Below are 26,096 nucleotides of genomic sequence, written 5' to 3'. Positions count from 1 at the left end.
AATTAGGTTGTTTGTTTGCTTATTTAAGCAGATGGAGGGTAAAGAGCCAAAAGAATAAAGCTAAATTTGAATGTGGCAGCATTATAAATGTATTGGAAAGAGTTGATAGGCTATTAAAGATTATCCTGAGAGCCACAATCAATTTATTTGAGGCATTGATTAAATATGAAAAGGAAATGTGTACAGATATATATAGAGAAGATTTACAAAAATGCCCTGCTCTTTAAACAAACTATGTTGCAAGGGAAAGCAGCTGATGAAAATTAGCATAAACATAGCTGGACTAAACCATGAAGACTGAGAATAGAAAGGAAACTAAATGTACTTAAATCCCATGAAGTGAGCTTACTGTTACATGTACGCTCAATGAGAGAAGTGGGTACCTCATTTCCATGAAATTAGTTACCAGATTGAAGTGACAGGTCGAACTTAACCTTTTTTTTTTTACCATAAATTTGTCTCATCCCTTGATGTGTCCATCCATTCCTACTGCTAGAAGGTGTTGGCTCTCTGTACTATGAGCCTTTTGTTTCCAGGTCCATCTCTTTCAGGACCTGACACAGTTTTAGGGCTCTCTGTGCTTCAGTTTCAGGCTCCTTGGCACTGCTCTGTGGATTTTAAAGGCTCCAATATCCTGGTTTTTTGAGAAGGCAGAAGTGTCTGACACCTAGAGGCAGGCAAGTTACATCAATCTGCTTTATTGTTTCCTGCTGCAACTACTCAATGAGTCACAGAATATAAAAATAGATACCCACTCTATAAAACTTACCATTTAAAGAGTTTCTTCAAATGAATGTGCATACAGTAAGTGAAGGGTTTGTTTTTGTAAAATAGTTAAGGATGGCAATGGAAAATCCAATAGGAATATAAACATAACATGGAGTATTAGAAGGAAGAAATCCTTCCTAGATTTATTGTTACAGATGGTTTGATAATATCTTTGTGGACCCTTTAATACAGCTGTATACAACAGTAGAGGAGTTGAGATTTGATATGCATTCCAGTATTGTTAGAGGAAACTAAAGATACACAAAGATCCTGCTAAGTCCTGTGAAATGTACAATTACTACCTTAAATCAGCTGTTAAATTATTCTCCAGTCATTGCCATAGACCAGTCACAGTCAGAAAGTTCACAGTGTGGAACAGCAGCTCAGTTCTTAATTGGTAAAACAGCTAATCACCAAGTGTGCAAGCATGAAACAATTTCATTTCAAAGTATTAAAGTTAATATGGAATAGCTGTACTCTGCTAGAGCTGTGTAGACAACAAGGGGGTCTTTTAGGACTGCTTGAAAGCTGATGATTGTTTAAAACAGGATCAATTCTGACTGGAATCACTACCATGTGACTGCTGAGCTACCTGCAAATTCTGCAATTCTTTCAAATTGTCTTCAGAAGAGCAGATCCATCTGAGTGGCAGTCTGGACCTGTCTTTCTTAGTCTATAAATATGCTTGGTAGCCAGTTTGGAACACTTAACTTACCCATTTCATACCACTGTTTAGCAGGTCAGCTTTCCAGGATACTTTCTCTGGTCATTCATGGTTCCTCCAGAATGAAAAAGCAAATCTCACTTTGTGGTTACATATTTGGTTCGTTACCTATTTGGCTCTCCCCTTTTGCATTATGAATCAAGCCCATTAATCTGATGGGATCATCATGAATGGCTTCTACTTTTGCTGTGTTTTCAGCAGCCAGCTGCTCACTATTGAGGTAAATGCTAACTTTGGAAGCCACCATGGGGTTAGATGATCTTTCTTCTTCATCTTCCTCTAATGAAGGATCTTTCTTTCTCCTTGGCTTTCTGCATTTTCTCTTGACACTGTGATCAAGTGAGGCATAGCACATCTGATTGGCAGACTCCACCTGAAAGGAAATTCACTTTAACGTTCTGTAGTTATCCTTGCTTTAAATTCATGTCTAAGTCTTCAACTATAGCTGTGCTCTAACCATAAGCCTGCCTGAAATTTGCCTAAACTAGCTGTAAAACAACTCATTACAAGTACAAATGATTAAACTGTGGGGGAATGGAAAACAGATCAATATAAGCTAATGGTAAATGACTGATAGTGGCAATATATGGAAAAATTCATCATGGTATCATTGGAAAGATTCTCTGTGGGAAAGAGGGAAGCTCATGTGATAAGTCCAGGTTCTTTGAGTTGCAAGACATTATTTGATCTGGTTTTCTTCTCACTTTTTTATTTTTTAGTTGGACTCCAGTTATTACCAGGCTTTGCTTGTGCAGAAAACCAAAGATGTATAATTACTGTCTGTATATACGATCTCATCTCCAGTGCAAAATGTATGCTTTTCATGGCTTTCCCCTGTTTTTTGTGCTTTTCAAGCCAGACCATTAATGACTATTGACATTGGAATGTCTAGATTTAAAAAGTTTTTCTTTATCTGCTGGAAGTACCCTGTGAGAGAGTCTGAAAATCCATCCTTATGAAATATGTGGCAATCAAATCAGGAAATAGATGCTAGGAATGCTTCAATTATAGGCAAATTTCATTTGAAGCTTTCATGCTTTTAGGCACACAAGTATCTCAACTAAGCACAAATCAATAGAAAACAATATTTTCCTGGTTAAGGCACATAGATTTTGCACTGGACAGGAGAGAGGCAGTCAAACTCAAGAGTATCATGTGATGCAGCCTGTGTTTTCACTTGGTTGATAACTAAACCAAATAAAATTAATTCTTTACTTTAGCCATGGCCATGGATGCAAATTTAATTCCATGTGATTTGTATGCCTGTGGCTGAGATTTATTATACTGTATTGCATGGATCTGAACTGTATAATTATGCTTCCTTATTAATGACTCAGATTGAATGGAAGGTCAAGTTTGTACTGAAATACCTTGATGAACTGAGCTATTAATGCATGGTAATTTTTGTGAGAGTGCGAAGATTTTTGTTATATGCTCTTACATGATAAATAAAGGAACTCTGAGACAGACCATGTTACCCTACTTCAGAAATCTGTAACTAAAATTAAAGATACCTGTAGCTGGTTAACTGGTCTTTGAGGCTGGGACTTCATCTGCTCGTAACAACATTCTTCTGTAATTTATCAAAGTAGAAAAATCTTTTTATTAAGACATGCTACTGAGTCTTAAATGATCAGATCAACAGATTCTCTCTGTTAGAGAATGTGCTCCCCCCAGTTTGCTTTGGTAGGACGTTTGTGTTTGTTTTGAAATCACACACAGCTCTCTCCCTCTAATTATAGAGAGGTAAATAGCTAAGAAATTCAGACACATACTGTGAAAATGAAAATAATTTTGTGTTCACATAAAGGAGAGGTCTCTCATTATTTACCTATATGGGTGTAATTATAAAGTGGTTGGGAGGACTTCCTGCAATTAAGAGGTAGCCATATACTGATGATTTTTTCAGCACAGGCAGCCTTTCTTTTCACTGAGAAATAGGTTGTGAGTTGCAGCAGCTGGTGATAAAATTCTGTTCCTGAGTATACTTCAGTTTTCTGTAAATTTGATTCTAGTTATTTTCTCTTGTTATATCTTATTTTAGCCACCAGTAAAGAGACTACTTCCTTAGAGTTTTCAGACTTTTACAATGTCACTGCATTTGAGAGTTGACTTGATTCAATTTATGCAAATTATGCATGAAAAAGTTGGGTTTGTTTGGGCTTTTTTTCCCTGCAGTTCAAGTGCTTTTGTTTTGCTTAGCTCCAATTAAGGCTTGCAGAAAAAGTTGTGGTTTTATTACTTAAATTTTGCATTTCTGTCCCCAAGTACCTTTTAATAACTTCAATGATATCTGTAGTTGAAAATACAAAGATTCTCAAGTTTGCCATTTGAGAAATTTAAAATATGTCAGTCATTTTTAATCATATATTTTTATAGCCACTGAATAGACACATGTTCCTAAAATGAAGCTTACCTAAAATATCTTGATTGAGATTGCCATAAACTGGATCATCTTCTGTGTGATAGCCATCATAGCTACAAGGGGAATGAAGAAATATTTTTAATTCACAGAATGTGCTTTATTTAGAACCCCATTACTATATTTTATTGTTTTATGCACATATGCAGATTGTGTGTGTATATCTATATATAGCAGATTGTTTGTGATTTTATAAACAAGACCAAAAGTATCAGAGAGGGCAGAAATGGCAGTGTAGGTATTCTCAGGAGAGTTTTGTTACCTAGCTCAGAACTGAACTCTCCCTTCCCATAAATTCATTAAGCACAAAGCTAATCTCAAGACTATTAAACTACAGTTTGAGGTAGGGTAAGAAATATTAAAGAGATCACTGAAAGAAACCCAATTCATGTACTCTGAGAGCACTCTGCAATACAAAATAAAGCACCATATATGTCTTTCAGACCTTAAAAGGTCCCCTCTTGATTCAACTAAAATACTTCTGTCAACACAAACAGAGAAGACCAAAGCCAAGTTCAGCTTTGCATTTTTAATTGTATGTTGTGTTTCATTACCTGGAATGTAACACTTGAAAATGTTCCTAAGTGGGTTTGTAAAATGGGAATTTTTAGTAGGAAGCACTGTGTAACCTTTCTACTGCACCCTGTATTGCATCTCATCAAGGGGGTGAAGCTGTGCTCCAACACCACATTCAGTGGTATTTCTCATCTGAATAGGCAGTAACAGACAAATAGAGACTTCCCAATTTCAAGAAAATTTGTAATTGAGAATTGGTTTTGGGTTACAGGTGCAGGCTTTTGTATTTTTGTTTCAAGGGTTTTTACATTTGGGTTGATATGAGATCTATCCATCTCTGTTTTCTAAAGTTTGGGCTTGGTTTGGGTTATTTTTTCTCTGTGGCATAAGAGAGAGAGAGACTTGAAACAGATTTGTGTAATGGATCATGGGATATCCTACAGCTATAAACAGGCTCCTTTATTTATTGCTTTTGGATGCTATGTGTAAAAGATGGTTTTGAAATGTAAATACATGTAAATTATAGCTCCACAAGTATTAACTATCAGACTATAATTTGTCACTGTTTTGTGAGAGCTGAGAGTTCTTTTGAATTATTATGGAATTATTTACTTTCAGTGATAGGTAATGGCGGTTTAACTCAATACCTTGCACTTTCAGATAAAATTATAGTACTAGCATGCAATTATTTCATTGTTGATAAAATGACTGGAGGATGTATCTCACATGTGAATATTTTTTCCCTAAGTTTTTTTAAAAACTTTTTTTCCACTACCAACATTTCCAGGCAGACCTCATGAGATATTGAATTTTCCTCTATGCCATCCCTCCAAAGCCATCTGTCATTATTTATTGCATATTTTACCCTTTCCAGAAAGAAACTTTTTAATACAACTTACCTTGGATTGCTCTCTTCATAGTCTTTATGCATTTTAGCTGGAAAATTTGTTTAAAAAAAAAAGTTAAGAGAAAATGAAACATGTTATTTTAGAACACTTCAGATAACTGTCTCAACAGGCATGGTTTTGGTTTTGTTTTAGAGAATACAGTTGAAAGCTCTGGCTCTCAGGACTTTCAGTTGTCCCGCTACTTTTCTCAAATATTTTTGTCAAATATAAGAAAAGTTTATGTCCCTGTGCTGTGTCTGCAAAGTCTACACTAGTTTACAGTACCCAAAAAACATATTGTAACACATGTGATTCATTCTTGATTTCATCCACATTTTGTTTCTCCCTCATTTTTTTCTCTCAGGTTTTCTCTGGGGAGGTGAATCATGTTAATATTCCAAAGTGACGGGTTTATTTATTTAATTTTATTTTATTTATTTAGTTCTGCTGGTATGTCTGAAAAAGAGATCCTGTGATCCACACAGATGAAGAGACTGAAGCAGAGAGGCAATGGCTACAAAGAGATTTCATGCTAGAGCTTGATGAATAATTCAGGAATGCCTGACTTTCTAAACTCTGCTCCCAGACTCCAGAATTTACCACAGTAAGCTCCAATTTGATGAGTAATGCAGTAACTGAGCTAAACCTTGGTCAGTTTAGTTGTGTAAATGACTGTGATTCTTCCTCATAGAGATATCTGCCTTGTAGCCCTAAAACACAGACCAAAAATCTCAACTGACACCCATCCCAAGAGACTCACTGTGAATATCTGACTTTATGTAGATTATATACACAAGTGTATTTAGCCTTGTTGAAGTCACCAGTGTTTGCCTGCCCACCCCTACATGTACAGCCCAGGGGCAGTTTTCCCTCCGTAAAGGGAATGGTGAGGATTGTACAACTTCCTGACCATGGAATTGGTTGTGCTGGCACAATCTGTCAAAAAGTAAAAGTAGCTGGCTAGCTGTTTTTATGTAATCATACCTGATTCTCCTAAAAATCCTCTCTAGTAAAATCGTTCTTGCCAAAATAAAACTTTAGGATTCACAAAAATCAATTTGTTGACTTGATAGCTCTGAGCAGGGATGGTTTTAAACATTGAAATTTCATTCCTTACCAAGAGACATTACTCACCTTGCTTCTTTTTGATATAGTGTACAATATTCAGTGTCAGTGAAACAAGCAGAGCCAAACTCAGGAAGGCCAAAGCTCCCCAGATAGAAAAATGGCAGTCCATTCCTGTAACTGAAAGAAAACTTACTCTTTGTGTTGTCTAACAATTTTACTGTATTCTTCATGCTTGGCTGGTTTTTGCTTTCTGTAATTGAGGCTGCTATTTTGTTGTTTACTCTCTGACAGCTATTGCTATACAAGCTAAATAATTAATATCAAAACCAGACGCTAAATATTAAGAAAACAGCTTCAATAAACTGTTAGCAGAAATACTGTTTCATAGGAATTCAGCCAAAGATTAAGCTATTGGTTTGCCTGTAAGATGCAGTAAAAATCAGAAATTAATAAAGAAAAATTTGATTTTACTGGATAGCTTTGAAATTATTTTTTGCAGTTGTCTTTAAGTTAGTATTTGCAGTAAATTAAGGAAGTTTTTAGCTAAATTCTAGAGTTCATGAAAGTAGTTCTGAATTTAGTCAAAACAAATTTGCTGGATGTTTCTCTGAATAATAGCAAAGACTGTAATGTTTTAACAATCCCTGCAAGAAAGGTCAAAATTTGGTTATGTTTTCTTGCATTGTTTTCCAGCCATTAAAACCAGTTACTTGTTCTAATTGTCTTGCCTGAGAAACCAGAGAAAGTGATGGTAAAGGATAAGCATCAGCTGGGAACCAGTGAAGCCCCAAGTATTCCTGCAAGGAAAAGTTCAAACAGCTCCTGGAAAATCACTTGAGAAAAGGTGAGTTCACTTATTTGAACAAAGTCTTCTTTTGCTCCAATCTTGCCACTCCTTGCAATAAGAAAGATGGGAAATCTGCACAAAATCTATTTTTGTCATTTAATTAATGCTTTGATTAACCTGGCTCATACAAATCTTCCATCACAAACCATGCTGAAGAAAATAGCCTATTTGTGGAGAAACACTGAGCCAAATAAATGACTGAAAGGAGCTTGCAGCTTTATTCCTAACTTTCCCAAGAGGCATATTTCATCTTCTCTGAGATTTGACGTGTTTGAAATAAAACCTGGTGCCCAAAACTAATGAGCTCTAATAGTGCATAAAAAGAAACGTGCAGCTGGAGCAGAGCAGTCAAGGGGCTGGATTGGATGATACTGACCCTTAATGCATTTTTTTGTTTTTGGACATACCTGGATTCCCTCAGGAAGCTCACATTTTGTTTGTTTCCTAAGGAAAGGTGAGTTAAAGGAATACAGGAATGCACTTTTCCATGTTGCTGGCCAGGGGAGGGTGGCAATGCATTTGCTCCTGATGAGAAGACAGAGCTTTAAAGGTTCCTTGACTGCCTGGGCTCCAGCCCAAAACCTTCTTACAGGTTTTGCCCTTCTCTGTGCTGGTGTTGTCAAAGCTCTTTTTGTTTTGTTGCACTCCAACCCCCAGGTGTTCTTATAATGACCAAACAAGATAAGATAAGCCCTGGTAGTAAAAAATCACAAATCATTTGGGCTTCCAGGATGTAGGTTTCTTTCCTGAACAGAACTCTCTTTTAAAAGGAACAAAGCAAATCAACTAAGCTGTAATTTTCTGATGGACTTCTAACTTCTTTTTGCACATAGTATTTTCAGTGATGTTTTAAACTAAACATGCTGTTTCCCTTCCTTTCTACCACTTGAGTTCTCCCAAAGGTGTTTGAGAGTTCTTTATCACTGCAATTCTCCTTTTCATGTTGAAAGGCGCTTTTATGCGATTAGATACAGACATTTATGAGGAGAGATAACAGCCACATAGAGCAACTATACAGCATTCCAATTTTTCAGGGAAGGAATTAAAAGAATGGCAGATCTACACTGAGGAGATATTATCAGGGTGCATCAAGAATCACCAGTCTTTGGAACCTGGTTACTGTGCAATTAGTCACTCAATATTGCATCCCATGCAACCTGTCCAAAACTATAAGTCTGTCCAGGACAAGAAATTTCAAGTTTCACTGTTTAGCCTAAATAATCAGAATCCTCTCATTCTTTTCCCATCTTTTTATCTTTTCTAATGTGATTCACTTCCATTCTTCTCATGTTCATTTCATATTTCTTTTCCTCCAAACAGGGAGCAAAAGCAGTATTGCGGCCCACAAGAAGGGAAGCACCTATAACTGTGATAGAATCACAGAATCAACCACGTTGGACACAACTCTGAGATTCATCAGAATAAAAGGAGTGGGCAGGTACCTAAAGTACAGTTGCAATCTAACATTGTTCCTGTTTCTCCATATAGGATGTTGTCATTTATTGCTCTGATTCAGGAATCCAAATTTTGCCTGGTGTTTCCAGAGTAGAAGGAAAACTCTTAGTTTCAATTGGACTATTTTCAGCCCTTAACTGGCCCACTTTTTGTTGACAAGTATTATTTTCCTGTTTCAGGTTTTGATTTGAATTGAAATTTTTTTTTCTGGAAAATAGTAAAAGTTTGATAAAATTCTTTTCTTTTTAGTTTTCAAGTCTAAATTCTGTGATATTTGAGCCATCCTACTTCTCAAGAACTTTAAAAACACTCTAGAAACAAAAAAAGATATGAAACTTGGATTTCTCCTAAAACATACCAATGTTTTAAATCTCTCAATCTATAGTTCTTAAGCAGGATTTAGGAAATTTCATGGGTGTGAGTAGATTAAGAAATAACATTTAAATTTCTTCCTGGGTGAACACTACTTAGTTTATTTTAAAATTTATTTTCCACAACACTGTCTTAAACATCTGCTTGTGTTTTGGTAGAATGTATACAAACATATGTGTGACTTGAGTATATTTTTGTTTGTTTGTTTTTGCAATACTACCTATTTGTTTGTCAGACAACACTGCTTATATGGGAGAAACCACAGCAGTTTTTACTTAGCCCACCTTGCTCAGAGATGTACTGGTGCTGTTCTGAGAGCTCCATGCCATTCTAACCTTAGGTTCAATCTAATCAGATTACCCAGATTTAAAATATGAGAAAATCCGGTTTTATATCCAAACTTTACAGATATGCAACTCCCAGATCTTTCCCATGTCTTCTAATTCTTATAGGTGTTTCTGATATGCTGCTTCCATTGATAACTGAATTATTTCAATTTTAACTACTTTGACAACAGCAGCATTAGCAGGAAAGCTGACTGTGTGAAGAACAATTTGTCTCCACAGATAACTACACTGCTCTCCCTAAATGTACAATAGCTGATGCAACCTCTCACAGTTAACAGGTTGTGCTAAAGACAAAAACAAGATAAGGAGACTGTAGATAGTGAGTAAGAAATAAACAGCAAGTCTATTAGACTAGTTATAGTCAATTTTAAAATGGTGTCTTTTATTCTGTTCTCTAATTTTAATTCTCATTCAAGTCATCTATCCTCAAATGGAGCAAATCTATTTAATCTTTTCTTACATAACATATAGTTTGTCCAAAGAACCCATGACACTGTATTCAGGGACATTCTCATTCAAGCCATCAAACTGAACACTTAAAAAAAAAGTGTTGTATCTTTTGAAAAAAAGTCATATGGAATAATTAGGCTGCTTGGGAACAGGACACTATGATTCTAAAAGTATAAGCTCAGATTCCATCAGGGTTTTCTGTGATAGTCTGTCTGTGGTAGGAAAACTTAAGGCTGGTAGTAGTTTGTTGCAAGAAATAATATTGATGTCTTCTTAAAGTAATGTGCTCCTCTGTGAAAGGAAAAAGGTCACTACATACCCAAGGTTTCAAGAGAGGGACAACAATTCTTGTTATATTGTTAGAAGACTTTGGGATGCATGAGTGGAGAAGAATTTAATTAAGAATTATAAAGATGACAGTGTTTTGATTAACTAATATCAGACTCTCTCTTGTATTAATGACACATTCTTATGCTGCTGTTCTTCCATTTATCGTTGAAAACCAGGTTAAATTCGGAGTAGCATCCAGGTAGAATATCTATCTTAGGTAAGTTGCTGCATTTGGATAATGTTTTCACTTTTCTGACTTCAGGGATGGGTTACTCACTACCTCTTAGTATATTTTTCAGTGTTATAAACTGAATGGACCAAATTCACACCACAAACTACAGACAAACAAAGGACTTATAAATATATAGTTAATTGTGCTTTTTCTCTTTAAAAGTCTGTTGACAACTTTCTCCACCAACAGAAACATGGGAATAAAGAGAGTTTTGGTAATTTGTTGTTAGATTTTCTCTCAACAGGGTTCATTATATTGTCACTGGAGCACTGTGAGGGAAAAGAAGGAAAAAAAAGAAAGCCAACCAGAAAATCAAAAGCCTGCTATTCATTTTATTGCAACTCAAAGGAGTGGTCATAATTCTGTAGTTACCTGTGGGGAGTGGAGCCAGATTTAACAATTAGTGTTGGATATTTGTCCTTTTAACAACATAAGAATAGGTAGCAGAAGTGTTATGTTTTGTTCCTCCTTGCTCTAATGTGTTTTGTTTAGAGAATCCCTCACAAGGGATAACAGGGAGATAGCATACTTCTACCAGGTTTTTGTACTGAAAAGGAACATGAGGTGAGGAATATAGGTACCATCTAGCTGGACATGCCATCTGTGGTGTCAATTTATTATCCACAGAGGCAGATTAATTGCTACCAGACTTATGGTGACGATCTGGAGCACAAAATGGTTTCTTTCCTTTCTTTCCTCTTGTTTTCGTCTACAAATTTGTTAAAGATTACATAAAACCGTCTTTCCTCCCCCCCTTCCAATTAAACATCAATATAAATAATATTTTGTACTAATGGCCCTTAGAAAAAGAAGCCCATTAAGAGACTGATGAATGTTAAATTAGCATTAAAAATGCTTCCACCTGTGTGAGCTTTTAATACAGGATTAATTCTCCGAAAAAGATTCCTTAAACTGCAATTAATTAGTGCACAGCTAATTGCTTTGTAAGAGATCAACTTCATACTTCAGAAGGGAAACAGCACATTGTTAAATAAGAAGGCCCATGGCACAGTATTTTCAGCGTAAAGTTAATGCCTTAATTAATGAAGGTTTAGCACCCTGAGCCACCTTCTTGGGAGACTGCTGATCTACCATGGCGTGGTACTGCTCCTATGCTTAAAAGTTTAAAAGATAAGGCTTACCTGGTTCTGTTGTTTCTAGGATTACTCCCCTCCCCTTTATCCAACAGGAGATCAAGTTATGTTGGCAGAAGTTGGATATTCTTGTCTCGAACCTGGCAGCATGAACCCGTCTTTAGAGTTGCTGTCGATCTCAAATCCCTCCAGTCTTTTTTTTTTCACCTCCTTTCTTACAAACAGGAAATGTGGTTCAGCTTTGACAAGCAAACGCACATTCTCCTTCAGTTTTTGCCTCCAAGAGAGAATTAAAGTATTTATTGGACCCTCGTATTTATTACCCACCTGTTTTGCCTCAGAAGAACATGTATAGGACTATTAATTTATGTGATACAAACTTACTTTTGCAATATTCATATTTACACTCTAAGACTTCTTGGGTTTAACGTTATGTTAATTCAACAGAAGTATTTAGATACTTCTTAAACTAAATTACAGGACTATTTTATCTAGGAGTGCTATGTGACTCTTCCTCTCTTGAAGCTTTTAAACCAAGGCAGAAAATCATTGCTCAGAGCCTACAGTTTAGCAACAACAGGATTCAGAGGCAGGATGAAGAAATTATAACACTGCCAGCTCCTGAAAGTCAGGTTAGAATAACATAATGTCATTCCTCCACTCTTCAGAGTTTATGAATCCGGGGCCACAGTCCAGTACAGTTGTGGAAAGAAAGGATAAACCAGTATGTGGCTTACTGTGTGTATTTGTCTTTAGAATTTAATGAAACATGTCTGTGTTCAGGTAGAGAAGCCATTTTATTCTCAGAATCAGAGTAGCTTCTTTCCAGAGGAAGCTTGCAGGCTGAGCACTGTCAAAGAAACCTTCTGTTAACTTCTGATGTGTTAGGTATAGCTTAGTTTTTGGGTTTTTCTTCAGAACAAACGGTTTTATTTCCTACAAAGTATGAGGTAGAAGTAGGAGGAGCTTCTTATTAAAAGAATGTGACTCACATGGCTATGTTTGTCTTTTTGGAATACATAAACTGAAATAGCCCTCAGTGTAGCCTAAGGAGCGATGTAAAACTCTGCTCTTTCTCTAATGTGAGAAAATGTCCTCTGAAATCTGTGTTTACTTGGGATGCTATTACTTTTGATTATTATTTTTGTATTAACAGCCTTGGATCAATGCTTAAGAAATAATTTACTGGATTAGCATCTTATTTGAACATGAAGGAACAGATTAGTTTTGATTAATATAATAAATCCCATTCAAGTCCAAGGGTGATATAAACTCAACTATTCAGAGCTTTATCATAATGAAGTGTCTAGAGCAGGAGGAATTAATCTGAAAATACTCAAAATGTTGGGAATACTTATCGAAGGATGCTGAACTGAGAGAGGAACTGGAGAAGAGATGTGCATTGTGAAAATGAAGACAGTTTCTCAGCTAGGAGCATGTGGAGTAAATCTGAAATCTGCAGAGGATTCAGAATAAAATGCTTATCAGCATGAACAAGAAGCTTACAAGAAATAAACTCCTTTGGAGATAATTAGGAGCATAATGGAAAGGTGAACACTGAGAATGCAGCAGGGGATTTCTGTGTTTGTAGTCCTGCTGGTGTGTTAATAAATCTGCTCTCCAAGAGCAAATCATTGCTGTACTGTATCAGCTTTGAATGGCTGCAAAAGCAAAGTCTATTGGAATAAATGTGAACTTGGTGTGCTATTTTGGGCAACCTGCAAGAGACAGAAGGCTCTGTTAGATAGCAAGGAAATATCCACTGCAGCCAGTAAAATCCATTGGGAATATGATGGTTCTTTTTTTCCTTTCCTTTGTATCAGTGCTACATTAAAAAACTTAAGAGAGCCAGTAGTCTGCTTAAAGTGGTGTTATTCAGGACAATAGGGACAAGGACAAACCATTACTATATTTAGAAAGAGAGGACATAAGGCAATGCCACTTCATCCCCATCTATTGCATACAAAGGCATTTCCTCCTCTGTTTTAAGTCCCCAAGCTGTAAATTCCTGGATGCATATTCTGGGAACGTGTCTCTGCCTGCTTAATTACTTATGGGATCTTTGGTAAATATGGTGCTGGCATCTTGAGAAAAGAGTCTGTCTCAAGTGGACATCTACCTTGGCTGGGAATAGCTCTTGCTACTGAAATTCTTGGAGAAGGTAAAAGGAGCACGATTAAATATCAATGTGCACAGATGAGTCTGTGCTGAAATGGAGTCAAACAAACAGTACATAAGTACATTTTGTAATGCATGCAGGTTGCCAGCAAGTTGTGCTTTTCTAAGACTGAAGAATGCATGTTTATTCTTACTTCCTGAAAGTGAAATAAGTTGCATAACCATGACAGCACCATCAGGCCTCAAATGCCTACTTGATCTATTGCTACTCAAATTACAACCTTTCTTTGAAAAATGATATCATTTTCTATGCTAAGTGTTGTAGTGGAAATCCCCTTGTGAAGAATGTAAGAGACACTCTTTGTAGTAGCAGTCATGAAAAGAATAGGTATTCCTGCAAGATGTAAACTATATTTCTGTTTGAAATGGAAATCTATTTTTAATAATGACATTTCAGAATTTTCTGGGCAAAGTAACTACAGCAGAATTTTTTAAATTGGGTTTATGCTGAAGTGGAATCTGCTCTGGTCCTAGTCTCACAAACATATTGGAGAAATATAACTGTTGTTTTAAGCTGAGTATGTGAATCTTTACATCGATGTCGGGTGCAGACCTGGCGCTCCTTGTGCTGTGAACACAAATGAGCAGCAGTGCTGCAGGAGAGAGGTTGGTTTAAAATAGCTGCCAGAAACAGTGAGGCCTTTCAAGTGTGCTTCAAATGCTGCAGAGAGTTCTTCTATCTCTCACAGTGAATTTTGCACTTAATGATAAAACTTAAAAAACTAATCAGGGTCCTTTGTGCATTGTAGACAAGCCTGTCTTTAATCACCACTTTACTTAAAACCAGTGTTAAGCAGAATGCTGTCTCATTAACTGACCCTGAAATTGTGGCTCCTATTAAAAGCAATATCATGGGTTTCCTGTGGGGAAACCACTGGGTGGTTTTATTCTGAATGCAACAAAACCTTATTATCAAGGACTATAAAGAGAAAATTTCTTATCTTGATAACTCTGCACGGAAAAATGTCTATTGTAATCTAATACTGCATACTTGTGCAGCTTTAGGTGGAGTTTTCTGTGCTGCACATTTTGAGATAGCAGAGCAATCCCTGTGTACTCAGCAGAGAGAAAACAGAACAGATGCCACTTCATTCAAAGCCTGCAGAGATAAAGTGTGGCTTTTCCATTGACTTCACTAGATTTTATTTTCTGTTCAGATAGACACTGTATCCTGAGAGAGGTGTAATCTCTAGGGATTTTTCTTTCAATAGCCACAAGAAGAATGAATTTCCTATTAAAGTGCTATCATCCATTCAGCTTCTTTTTTAGTTCCCTCTTGACACACTTATACAAGAGTGTGGGTAAATACTTTCCCCTGGGCAGCCCAAGGCCTGGCCCTGCATCTATTTCTCATGTGAGACATCCTCGTGAAGCCAGCAGGCTCCCCTCTGTGCTTGGTAGCAAGCTTACAACTCTGTCAACTTTGACCTAAGTGCAGGAAGAATTTGTGAGCAAAATAGCAACTCTAAAATATTGAGCTTGTTCTCTTCAAAGTTCCCTGGGACTACCACAAGCATGTCCATGTGGCTCTGTTGGACCCAGTGTAGAAAACTCAAACTGAAGTCTCGTGGAGAATCCCCCTGAACAGTCTAAGTCCCTTGCTGTGGCCTGAGCTGATAAACTGCTCCTCACGTGTCCTCTTTGCTGAGGTGATGAAGCTGATTCCTGCTCTGCAGTGTGTCCTCCACCAGCTTAGCCTTCAGAGTGGACTTCTCATCATGGCTAAGAGAATGTCAGACCCTTGTCCTCTGTGTTCCAATGGGTTAAACTTGTTCTACCCTAAGTGAAGGGTTCCCAGCCACAATTCTGAATGAAAATTATTGTAAATGCAGGTAAACCCAATGGGAAGAAATGCTGATGTCTGACTCAGTTCAGAAGGCTGAATGATTTCTTTATTATAACTATGCTAAAATACATTAATATACTATATAAAAGGAGGCTATTAAAACTACATACTACTTTCTCCAGCTAACACAACTCGTGACCCTCTCTGAGAGCCCAGCCCCAGGTGGGTTGGATTGGCCATCAGGCTCAAACAATCCTCACCAGAATCCAACCAAGCACTCACTCCAGGTAAACAATTCTCCAAACACATTCCACATGGGAAAAACAAGGAGCAGAAATAGAAATTGTTTTCTCTTTCATTTCTCTCTGTGCACTTCTATGAAAAATCCTGAGAGGGAGAGAAATGTGCTTGCCACAGAAAATAGCCTTTACTTTGGGCAAAACAATTCCTGTGCTCTAGTGAGTGACTGGTATTCAGGTAATGAATTCCTGTAACTCAGGATCTGTCTCTGCATTTGAACACCATCTCTTCCACCACTTTTTGGAGCCTGTAATATCACAGCATGGTTCATGTTGTCCTTCTGGGCACAAGAAAAACTCTGAGCTCTTTAAAATCTGATGGAGATCTAGTCTAGGCTGTCTTGTTGAGGGCTCTTGTTAGAATTCAGACTGGTGTACATGTGAATGCTCCCACCTCAGTTTGCGGTGACATTGCAGGTGAAAGCATTTGAACTGCATTTCTCTGAAATCTCCTCTGAAGTCCTTCCTGAATTTTATCCAGAGGGACACTATTTCCCTCTTGACACAATTGCCAGGGGTAGTAGGAGAACCACTGAAGTGGAAGTAAAGTGTAGGTCATGCACATATCTGACAAGTCAGAAACAGTGACAAGGAAATGAAAAAATGTATGAGCCTACCTCATCTGTGATTGCAAGTATTTACCAGTAAGCCAAGGTATCTCTGCAGTGCAGCTTAATAACTACTTAGATCTAATCAAAGTGTGTGTAGGTTAAGAGAAAGATTTGGAATAAAAACTGTGAAGCTAAGCTAAGCCTTCAAAAGTGATCAGTGATGCATTGGAGTAATGAATTTGAAGTGAATCACCTAACTACTGAACCTTGAGCTTAACAGCGTTGTGGTTGCATCTCTATTTAAAGAACTTTCTGGTAAGCAGATCAAAGTGCTCATCTTGCCACATTCACGGCTGTTAAGACATTGTTTTCTTACTACTTCCTGCTGAGCAGCACATTTGGGCACAGCAAAGCGTGTGCTGCTTCTCTTGTAGTTTAAACTGTCAGATGCTTGTTAGCATTTACAGAAAATAAGAGCACAGGTGCGGGGAAAATGGTTGTCTTGTCCCACAAAATGGTGAAAGCCTCTGAAGTGACTGTCCTACATTGGCATGTACATTTTGGCATTTCTCAGAGGCCAAAGCGGGTTTTTCCAGGAGTTTTCTTTGAGCATGACAGTCTTGGACTGAAGTGTCAGTGTGAAGAGGCAGGGCACAGGCAGAACTTCTATCCTGTGTGAGAAATGAAAAATGCAATACCTTTGTGGGTGACCTTACTCTGTCATGCACAAATGCTGCAGCTGCAAAGGGAGGACTTTGGTCTGGAACTAGATAATCTTTAATTTTCCTCCCAAACCAAACCATTCCATGATTCTATGACAAATTTACCAAGAGAAATGTCATGGCTCATTTCACTAAATTTCCTGGTTAACAAGACCATAAACTTTCAAAAGTTTGGCATTGCCAAAACACTGATAGGCTCTAAACGAGTTCTGTTGTGCCTACAGAGCCTTGAACTAGCAAAATAATCCTGTGACTTCAGTTTTTGTTTTGTTTATAATCTAGGCTACTAAAGTTCTTTTTATTCATGTTCTGTCCTTTATAACTCTTATTTTGAGTTTGGTTAAGAAAGGTGTTTTTCTCTTTTATGAAATGTGCTCCTCAGGAGTATTTTCTGTCTTCTTTATTGTGTTTATGCAGCTCCCACTTCCATAGTTGATGACTAGGGAAGAGTTGCTCTGTGTGCTGTTATTGATGCCAACAAATTCTTGCTGGGTTGCTTAGTCAGTGCTTTATTTGCAGCACTATCCAGGGATGAAGAAATATTTGCATGAGTGGATTTTCTCTTCTTATAATCTAAAGAAAAAGCTTACTTATTATTTAAAGGTGATAGCCAATTGTGTGATTTGGTTGCTATTTAGAGATTTCTGCTCAGATGCTGAGGTAACTGGTGCACAAAATAAGATGCACGTCCTTCTCCATCACCGCTAACCCTCAAGCAATCCCCTCAAGCAGAGGAGGCAGGTAGATCAAGCCATTTTCCAACCTTTCCTACACCTCCCTAATAAAGAGGTTTTAAGTAGTACAGGGGGACAGAGAGGAAACAAGAGGTGGATTAAATGCTGTACCCACACCTCAGTGAGAGAACGAGAAATGTGCCAGCATGCCTGAAGCTTGAAAGTGAAGTGAAACAAGCAAGAAAATAGTGTTCATTTTAGTATTTGATCTCTGTGCACTGAGCTTTATTTTATTCTCAGTACATAAATAAATGCATGCTTAAAACTGTTCATTTTTGCTGTGACTCAAGCATCAGGGATAAAGCATCGGTTTCAAACATTGCTCTGCCCTTTACTTGAAGTGCAACATTTTTTAGGAGTTAGATTACCATGCTAAAATTGAGAGAAGAGTGTAAATTATTTTCTGTCAGTTTTGAAAACAGTTATCCATTTTAGCTGAAGAGTCTCAGGCTGGATTTTTCAGCTACTTGGGGAGAAAAAAAAGGTGGTAAAGGCTGACTATTCTGGTTTGTGGCTTTCTCCTACTGAATGCTTTTATTCTGTGTTTGAAACCATGCACATCATGACTTTACATCATATGACAGACAGTTCACAGAGGGTCATTGGATCACACAGAGATGACAGGTTCTGATGTGCTTTGCTGGAATCTTCTCCATATGTACATGACTGGTTTTCCTTCCAGTATGCATCAAAAGTTTGCACTGGTAACGCTGCAAACAAACAAGCAGTTTTGACATCAAAACCCAGAGTTTCTTTCTCCCTAACTGGAGGCTAAGTTCTTTTAAAGAAACTGTTGATAGCTTCTCTTGTTAAATTGGGAGGAAAAAGCTCTGAGGCCTCACTAAGTTTTCTCTGTCACTTTATACTTAAATGTATAATTGGGTGCATGATTCATACGCTAATGCTGTGACTTGAAGCTAATTATCTTCCCTGATATCTTATAATGGAGCTCTGTATTTTAATGTGCCTGCTTATTTTAGGCAATGAAATCCAGAGACAAGCCGTACAAAAAAGAATCTGTACTGAGGTGCTTTTTAAAACCTGGTATTATTACAGGACTGTCTGTCTTTGAAACGTATCAAAACTCTTCATAAAGTGAAACCAATAAATACTGTGCACCATACAGAGCATGATCATACACCCAGCCTTGAATTAGAATGCACACCCTACCCAGCAGCAGCTCTGTGATGTTTAAAGCCATGATGGATGGGTAATACCCAGTGAGGAATGCAGGTTGGCTTCTGCTGAGTGCAGGTAATTACAGTTTCCTTCACACACTGGAGTAACTTTTTTCTCTTTGCAAACTGATCTATGGTATATATGCAGAGTCTTGGCTCTGCATTTCCTCTGAGCATCACTGTATTTGCAAGTTCAGGTCTCCAATGATTTGCTGAGAGCATTAATTAATACCTAGTTTAGCACTAGAGAAATCTGAAGATTTAATGCATTTATAGATAAATGTGTGCAGGTTTTCAGGAAGGGCATTGTGCTGGTACTTCTACAATTCCTGGGGTGAGGCAGTTCCTACCCTGTCTAACAGGCTTAAGGTCTATAACATGACTTACTCAACTCAGTAATATTTCCCTGTGACTTTAGAGAGCCTGACAAAACAACTATGAAATACTACCTGAACTTCTCACTTTGATGCCAGGGTTTTTAAAGATGTCATATAGATGATTTAGATGGTCACATTCCAGCTTTGGAGAGGCAAATGAGGGAGCAGAGCACTGTTATCAGGCATATCACTAATGTGTGGCTGGCAGTACTTAGAGTACCACCATCCTTTGATGTCTCTGCTTTTCTGCTGTGACACTGCTGCTTGGAGCATCCTGGTCCTGTGGTGGGTGAGGGACTCTCCCTGGGCTGAGCAGCTGGCACTTTGTGTGGGAAGGCTGCTGTGGGAATCCAGGGCTTCCCTCTGGCTGCCCTGGCAGGTCTGGGACCCTGGCAGGGGTCAGGAACCCCCCTGGACAGAGCCCCAGAGACACTGTCTGTGATCTCTGTCCATGGAAAAGAGTTTTCAATCTTACAGGATGAATTACAAGCTTTGAGTGTTTGATAAGAGTAATAATTAAGTGTGACATGGGTGCAAAAGTAAAATTTTAGGTTTCTAGATTAGGGGTTCAAAGGGGACAAGATGGAGGAAATTGGGTGTGTCTTGTCCTTTTTCTCCTTCTTCATGCCCTCCATGTTTCACTGTGGTGTTGGCATTTTTCTGTTGGTTCAGGCTGGGGACACACTGTCCAACGTAGGTGACAGATATTGGCACGTTATTGTAAATCCAGCACAGGTAGTTTGTGGTATTTAATGTTTGTACCATCCCACTGAGGGCAGAGCCCCACACGCTGCCCTGCAGGACAGAGCTGTGGCAGGGCAGCAGAACATGTTAGAGATAAACAGAATAAACAACCTTGAAACAGCACAGACCAATTATGGCTTCTGCTTTGGCAGCGGGGCTGACAGACAGAGACTTTCTACAATCTGGGAATCACCAATACCCACAGATTCCAACAGGCTGCATTTGGAGCATTGTCCTTCCTGACATGACTTGCTTCCCTAGCTGCAGAGCAGAGCTGGAGTGTCTCTCCTGCACTGATTCCCAAAGGAAAGCTCAGATGACAGTGAAGCAGGTGATGGGAGACATTGGGCAAGCTGTCTTCATCTCAGATGAGAGACCTGACAGCCTTAATAGGAAAATATTAGGAATAGGAAAATTATAATAGGAAAATATATAATAGGAAAAAGAAGAGAGGCTTGGCTGCATGCATGAGCCTTCAGCAGCCTGGCACTGATGTCTTCTAATAGAAGGCAGAGAAGAGTGTGAGCAAGTCTTTTAAACTTCGAGAATGCTGACCAGGTTGTGAGGTGTCACCTATGAAACCAGCATTTCTTAGAGCCAGCTAGTTTCCTGAGTGGTCAAAGAGATCCCATCTCACTTCAGGGTTATTTTGTACAGATCAGCCCCATCCTTCCCTTCCCTCACTGGCACACTGGGGCTGCAGATTAATTGGCAGCTGCCTTGCTGCAGCTGAGGTGAAGATGTTTGTTATCCTGGAGTGGAATCAATACCTGTGCTGCTTTATATCCAATGCCTGTGATTTCTGGCAAGCATAATGACTTTTCTGCTAGCTTAACCCTAACTAAGATTTAATTAGAGGATTTTAAAATGGTAAATACATCCATCTGTCCTGTGCAAAGACTTTCTTGTGATGATAAGCTGAGCAGCCAGAGCATCAGATCCTACCAGCAGACATCTGTGTTAATTTGGGGAGTTTTTCAAGCTGCTTTCTTTCAGGTCGGCTCTGTTCTCAGCTCTGTACTCATCTTTCTACCTTTAAGAATAAACCCTGTGCCATGCCCTCAGCAGGAGCTAGAATCTTCCCAGTGCCAGTAAATTCTCATACTGTTACCATTTCCTCTTCCCTTCTCTGTTCAAAGTGTGTCTTATCTATAGAGCACAGAGCATGGAGTGAAAACAAACCAACTTATATGTTTAGTAAACATCAGGTGAAGATACACAATTCAGTTTACCACATCAGGATGGCATTTCTAAGAGAGGTGTTTAAGGTACAGAAAGGGATTTTTTGGGCTATCAGATACATGGTTTCAACAGGGAAAAAAAATACTGGGGTTTGTGTTGCTTCGTTAGAAAAACAAATGAAAAAGCAGAGTGCACCGAGTGCCAAAGCTATATTTATCTTCATGCCATATTCAGCGCTTTCTCAAGGCAAATATCCTAGCTCAGAAAGCAATCATGGAAATGCAGACTGAGACAGCAAGTTCCAAAGTCTCTGCATGCTTTTCAGCAGCACATTTTGAAGCTGAATTCCTTTGCTCTCAGGACGTTCCTCAGGTTATAGATATTTGAGTTTAACAATGACTGTTACATCAAAGGGTTGAATTGGGATCATGAGTCTTACTGGAAAGGACACCTGGGCAATACTGCAGGGAAAAGAAAGGCAAGATTCAAGATGAAAAAGAGGTAAAAAATAAAGATATGTGGGTGGAAAACCCAGAGCAGAACCCTATAATTTCAGTAAAGGATAGCTAACAAAGGCCCCATGACTGAGCCACACTTCATTAAAGTAGCCAGAGGCTTTGAGCCTCAGAGGATGGTGCTCTTGGACAGCATCCTTCCTGAAATCTTTGGGAGTCCTGCTGCAAGAGCAAAACTGAGCCTGACTGTGCCAGGGCAGGGGCAATAGGCAATGGAGATATCAGCCTTATCCATTTATGTGAAAAAAGTCTGTGGGAGTGTTGAATCTTGCCACTACATCCTTTTTCCTCTCATCTACTCTAAGGAAATGCTGTACCTCCTGCTAAGGACACAGAGCAGGCTCTAAACAAAGGCAAAAGAGAAATAACAAACAAACAAACAAAACCCCCAACAAACAAACAAACAAACAAAAAGCCAGGGGCTTTTCTGGGTTTAAGAAGGGAGCAGCTGTGGAGGAGTCAATTCTTGAGGAGGTCTTAATTCTCCATGTGCTTTGCTGTGGGTTACCTTCAGTGCCAGAAATTCAAAGACTCAATCTCAGGCCCCTGAGGAATAGCAACCACCTCCTGACCAGGTGTGCTATGGAATTAAGGCAGCAGCACAGGTTACAGATACCCCCTTGAGATTTGGAGATTTTTTTGGGTGGGGATGAAATTTTGGCTCATGCTGTTCATTAGTTTGTTTCCCTTCTGGTGAGGAAACTCATGGACAAGTGTTGCTGTGAATTGCTACCTCAGTGGTGTCTGTGACACTTTTTTGTGGTTTGTGGTCTTACCACTGTTGTTGTGGACCAGCTGTGTTTTGCAATATTCTTAATAAATTTACAAAATGTCATACAACACATTGTCTTTAGAGCAATTTCTAGAGCCAGACTAAGGAAGACATGAAGAGAGAATACTGTTTATAGAAGTCTATAGACTCTAAAGGTGACTGGGAAATGACAGACTTATTTTTCAGAGTGCATCATTTATAGCACTTTCATACAAGAGTGCCATCTTCCCTGATTTATGTGTATTTCTATTTGGAGTTATTTTCTTCCTATTATCCCAGAAATTGATTCTCTTTAGTCATGCCTCTGAGCCTATTTCCAGCCCGTGTGATATTCCATCACCTGCCTGAGTTACAGTGAATACAGTGGAACAAATGCCCAGATGCTTCATTTCCAGAGTAAGGACAGGGCATTTGTGCCTGTCTTTAGAGATGAGGACAGCTGGTTTTGCTGCTGGATAGATCATGCATGTCTCTGTTTTGGATATTAGAAAATGGGATGGTGTTTGTGCTGCCTTCTTAGGATATGTCCTCTCTCATTCTGCGCTTGGAAATTTTATCTGAATGTGACTGTTTGCAGGGTTTGGGATTCTGAGAAGCTTAAAAGGAGTCAGTGGCGTTACAGAGGTGTGCAAGGTGGTTTTCATGCACCTCCAAAGTGTTAAATTTATATGCTGGCTGTAAACACTGTGCACCCACAAGCACTTTGGAGAGGTGGTGTCACTCTGCTGCTCAGGACAGCCATGGACAGAAGCACGGGGAGATGCCTTCAGAAGCACTTACAAAAGAAGAATTTAGCACTTATATTAGAATTTACCAAGTGGTAGCCCTCCAGAAAGGCACAGAAATCCCACATGTTCTCTGCCTCCTTTGGTTGTTTACCATGACAGATAATTCTAAAGTTCCTGACTGAACCCATTGAGCACTAATATGATTATTGTCCAGCTGCCTTAGAGGGAAGAAGGAGGCAATTTAAGGAGATGAAGAAGAGTGTGTGGAAAAAGCACTTAGAGATGTCAGCCCCGTGCATAAAAGCACTGTTCTTAGAAGTAACCTCTGAGAGAATATGAAGAGCACCATCTACTGATGCAGAAGAAAATGAACCATTTGTATACAAAGCCTTTTTGTTTCTTTCCCTTCTCCTTAAACAAGTTGTTGGTGGCTTTCTGAATACAGACTTTAAGCTGGATTTTGTTTGTCACTAGCAAGATATTTGAACTATTGACTCTCTTTGCTAATGGTGCTGATAGAGAAGAGCGAGTGCTTGTACATGGTCTGTTCTGATCCCAGCAAAGGGGCCTCGTTAGCACCCTTGATATGCATAGATATGTATGGCAAATATATCAGCTGCCTGCCTAATCCCTACTGTCAAGGCAGTTGCTTTCAGTATCAGCTTAGAAAAGCATGTTGAGCTGCCACACACCATCATAGTCCCTTTCCAGTGCCAGCTCCCCTCAGCTTCCTGGCTGAGAGCTGAATGATTTGTGACAACCTCACCTGACAGCTTTATGTGCTCCACGCTTGGAACATTCCACAACCTTTGTGCACTTGACACTGTCATGGTTTGTTGTGCATGGGAGTGGATCATGAAGGTCCTGGTGCTGTCAGCTCCTAGGCAGACTGTGCTGCGTTCACCTGAGAAATTTGGAATTGTCTTAAAATGAAAATGCACTTTTTGCTCCTCTGGATCTCAGTCAGCCTGACCTGCCCCCCTCTGCTATGGAGGACTAACTCTATATTCAATCTTGTTTCCTCATCACTGACCAGTGCTCCATCATCAGGGCCTCTTTCTCACTGTTAGATTGGGCATGAATTTGCATCATTCAGAATCTCAAGTTAGTTAATTTAAGCTTGCCTTAAGGGAGCTCTGACAGGAATGATTAGACCTGCACAGATTTCTGTGTCTCAAATATTTTAATCTTTCTATCCTGTTATTGCCTGATGATGTATGAAGAGGGAGCACGGCCTTGCTTCCTATTGCAGAGAAGCACAAATCTCCCTCTTTTGTTGTACACCAGCACCACTTAGTGCTGAGATATTCCAGAGGTCACTAATGGAAAAATGTTTATATATTATCATATTCAATTTCTAAGTGAAGCCCTCATTTGTGTGGGTTTGTATTAGCACTTAACTAACTTTTGCTCTGTCCTTGCTTTTTCTCCCCTGTCTACCTCTGTTTCCTAGAAATTACAGCATCTTTTCCTACTGGAACAATATATCTGCAAGTACACAGGTTATTCACTGGAGTCTAGGGTACAACTCATGTCTTGTACCACCCCTTCCCAGTCACCAGCCAGTAAGTCCTAAAATCATAGATCCAGAAACTGTTGCAGTTAGAAATTTAAAGATTCTGGGTGTTCTGCATTTCTAAGTTTCATAAAATCTAGTAGATTTTAACAGATTGAATAAAGTCAGAATAATAACAAGGGAGACTGATTCTTAGAACTGGTTATTCTGTTTGGTGAATAAAACACAAAAGTGATCTTCAGATCTTCCCAAGCTACTAGGTTGGATTTGGTTTTAGTTTATTTTTTTTTCCTATCCATTAATCAGCTGATTTAGTAGAGTGATTTTCTTCTTCCTTTGTTTTACAGAAACTGAACCCTCTGGTAGATTTAGTTTGGTGCAGATGATTACAGAGAGGGGCAAGGAATTTTTAACCTACTTGTGTCCGTTATCTCTGTACTGAATAAAAGACCATATCTGGAACCACAGTGGCATCTTGTTTCCTAGCAGGAGAAGGGGCAAGTAAACCACTGAATTCTTCTGAACACGTTCTTCCTAATGTCAGAGGAATGTAAGACTTGGATCAAGCTACTGCTGCCTCACTTTGCTCCAAGATATAAACAACCATGAGCAAAAAGAAATATGTAAGACTTTTGTGCATCATAGGCTTATTCCAAATGATACTTCTGGCACCTTGCACATATTTAAATGTGGCACTTTGAGTACAGGCTGGCAATGTGTGTTTCTGAACAAGAAAACGCCAGCTAATGCTTGTTTGCAAACAGCAGGGCCTTAGGCAAGCCGGGAGAGGGAGCACAGGACACCTGAGCAGAGCTTTCCTACAGAATAGGCAGCAGAAATTGTTGTTTGTGGCACAGCAGGTTCTAAATGTCTGGACAAGGACAATATCCTGGCGTTGTGATGGCAGTTTTGTAAGTGCCAATAATCTCCACTGTCCTCTCCAATATCTTCCTTAGCCTGGTACCCATGTGTAAAAAAACAAAGTACAGAGGTGCAGCAGGACAGCAAGATCTTTGGGATCAGGGCACAGGGGAAAAGGAGATTCCTCTCATGTAAGGTGCCCAGCAGCCATGCATCAGTGAGGGACTAAACACTTTCATCTAGCATAAAAATGCACCAAGCTGAGGAAAGCACTGGCTCTTTTTATTTCATTGTGAAGGGAAATGTGTTCAAAAATACTGAATAACTTACTATGCAACAGCCCTTATGCTTATATAATTATTTACACCTGGTTTTGATTATCAGCATACTCCGTTTTTCATACAAGAATGGGGAAGTGTGGAGATACAACAGTGGAAAGTT

At 38.8% G+C, this 26,096-nt stretch overlaps 1 protein-coding gene across 1 annotated transcript; it reads right to left on the bottom strand.

The window, feature by feature from the left end:
• Positions 1–126: 126 nt before the first annotated feature.
• Positions 127–11,704, bottom strand: TRAT1 (T cell receptor associated transmembrane adaptor 1). Its single transcript, XM_004175213.6, has 6 exons — positions 11,561–11,704; positions 6,452–6,562; positions 5,330–5,366; positions 3,909–3,970; positions 3,007–3,065; positions 127–1,865 (listed from the first exon to the last, which is right to left on the bottom strand). Exons 2-6 carry the CDS (start codon positions 6,552–6,554, stop codon positions 1,581–1,583), a joined length of 546 nt encoding a protein of 181 aa, XP_004175261.2. The 5' UTR covers positions 6,555–6,562; positions 11,561–11,704; the 3' UTR covers positions 127–1,580.
• Between the last annotated feature and the right edge of the window lie 14,392 nt (positions 11,705–26,096).

Source organism: Taeniopygia guttata, chromosome 1 (assembly GCF_048771995.1).
Source record: "Taeniopygia guttata chromosome 1, bTaeGut7.mat, whole genome shotgun sequence".
NCBI lineage: Eukaryota > Metazoa > Chordata > Aves > Passeriformes > Estrildidae > Taeniopygia > Taeniopygia guttata.
Note: the sequence above shows the minus strand (reverse complement) of the source record. Positions and strands in the feature narration are given on the sequence as shown.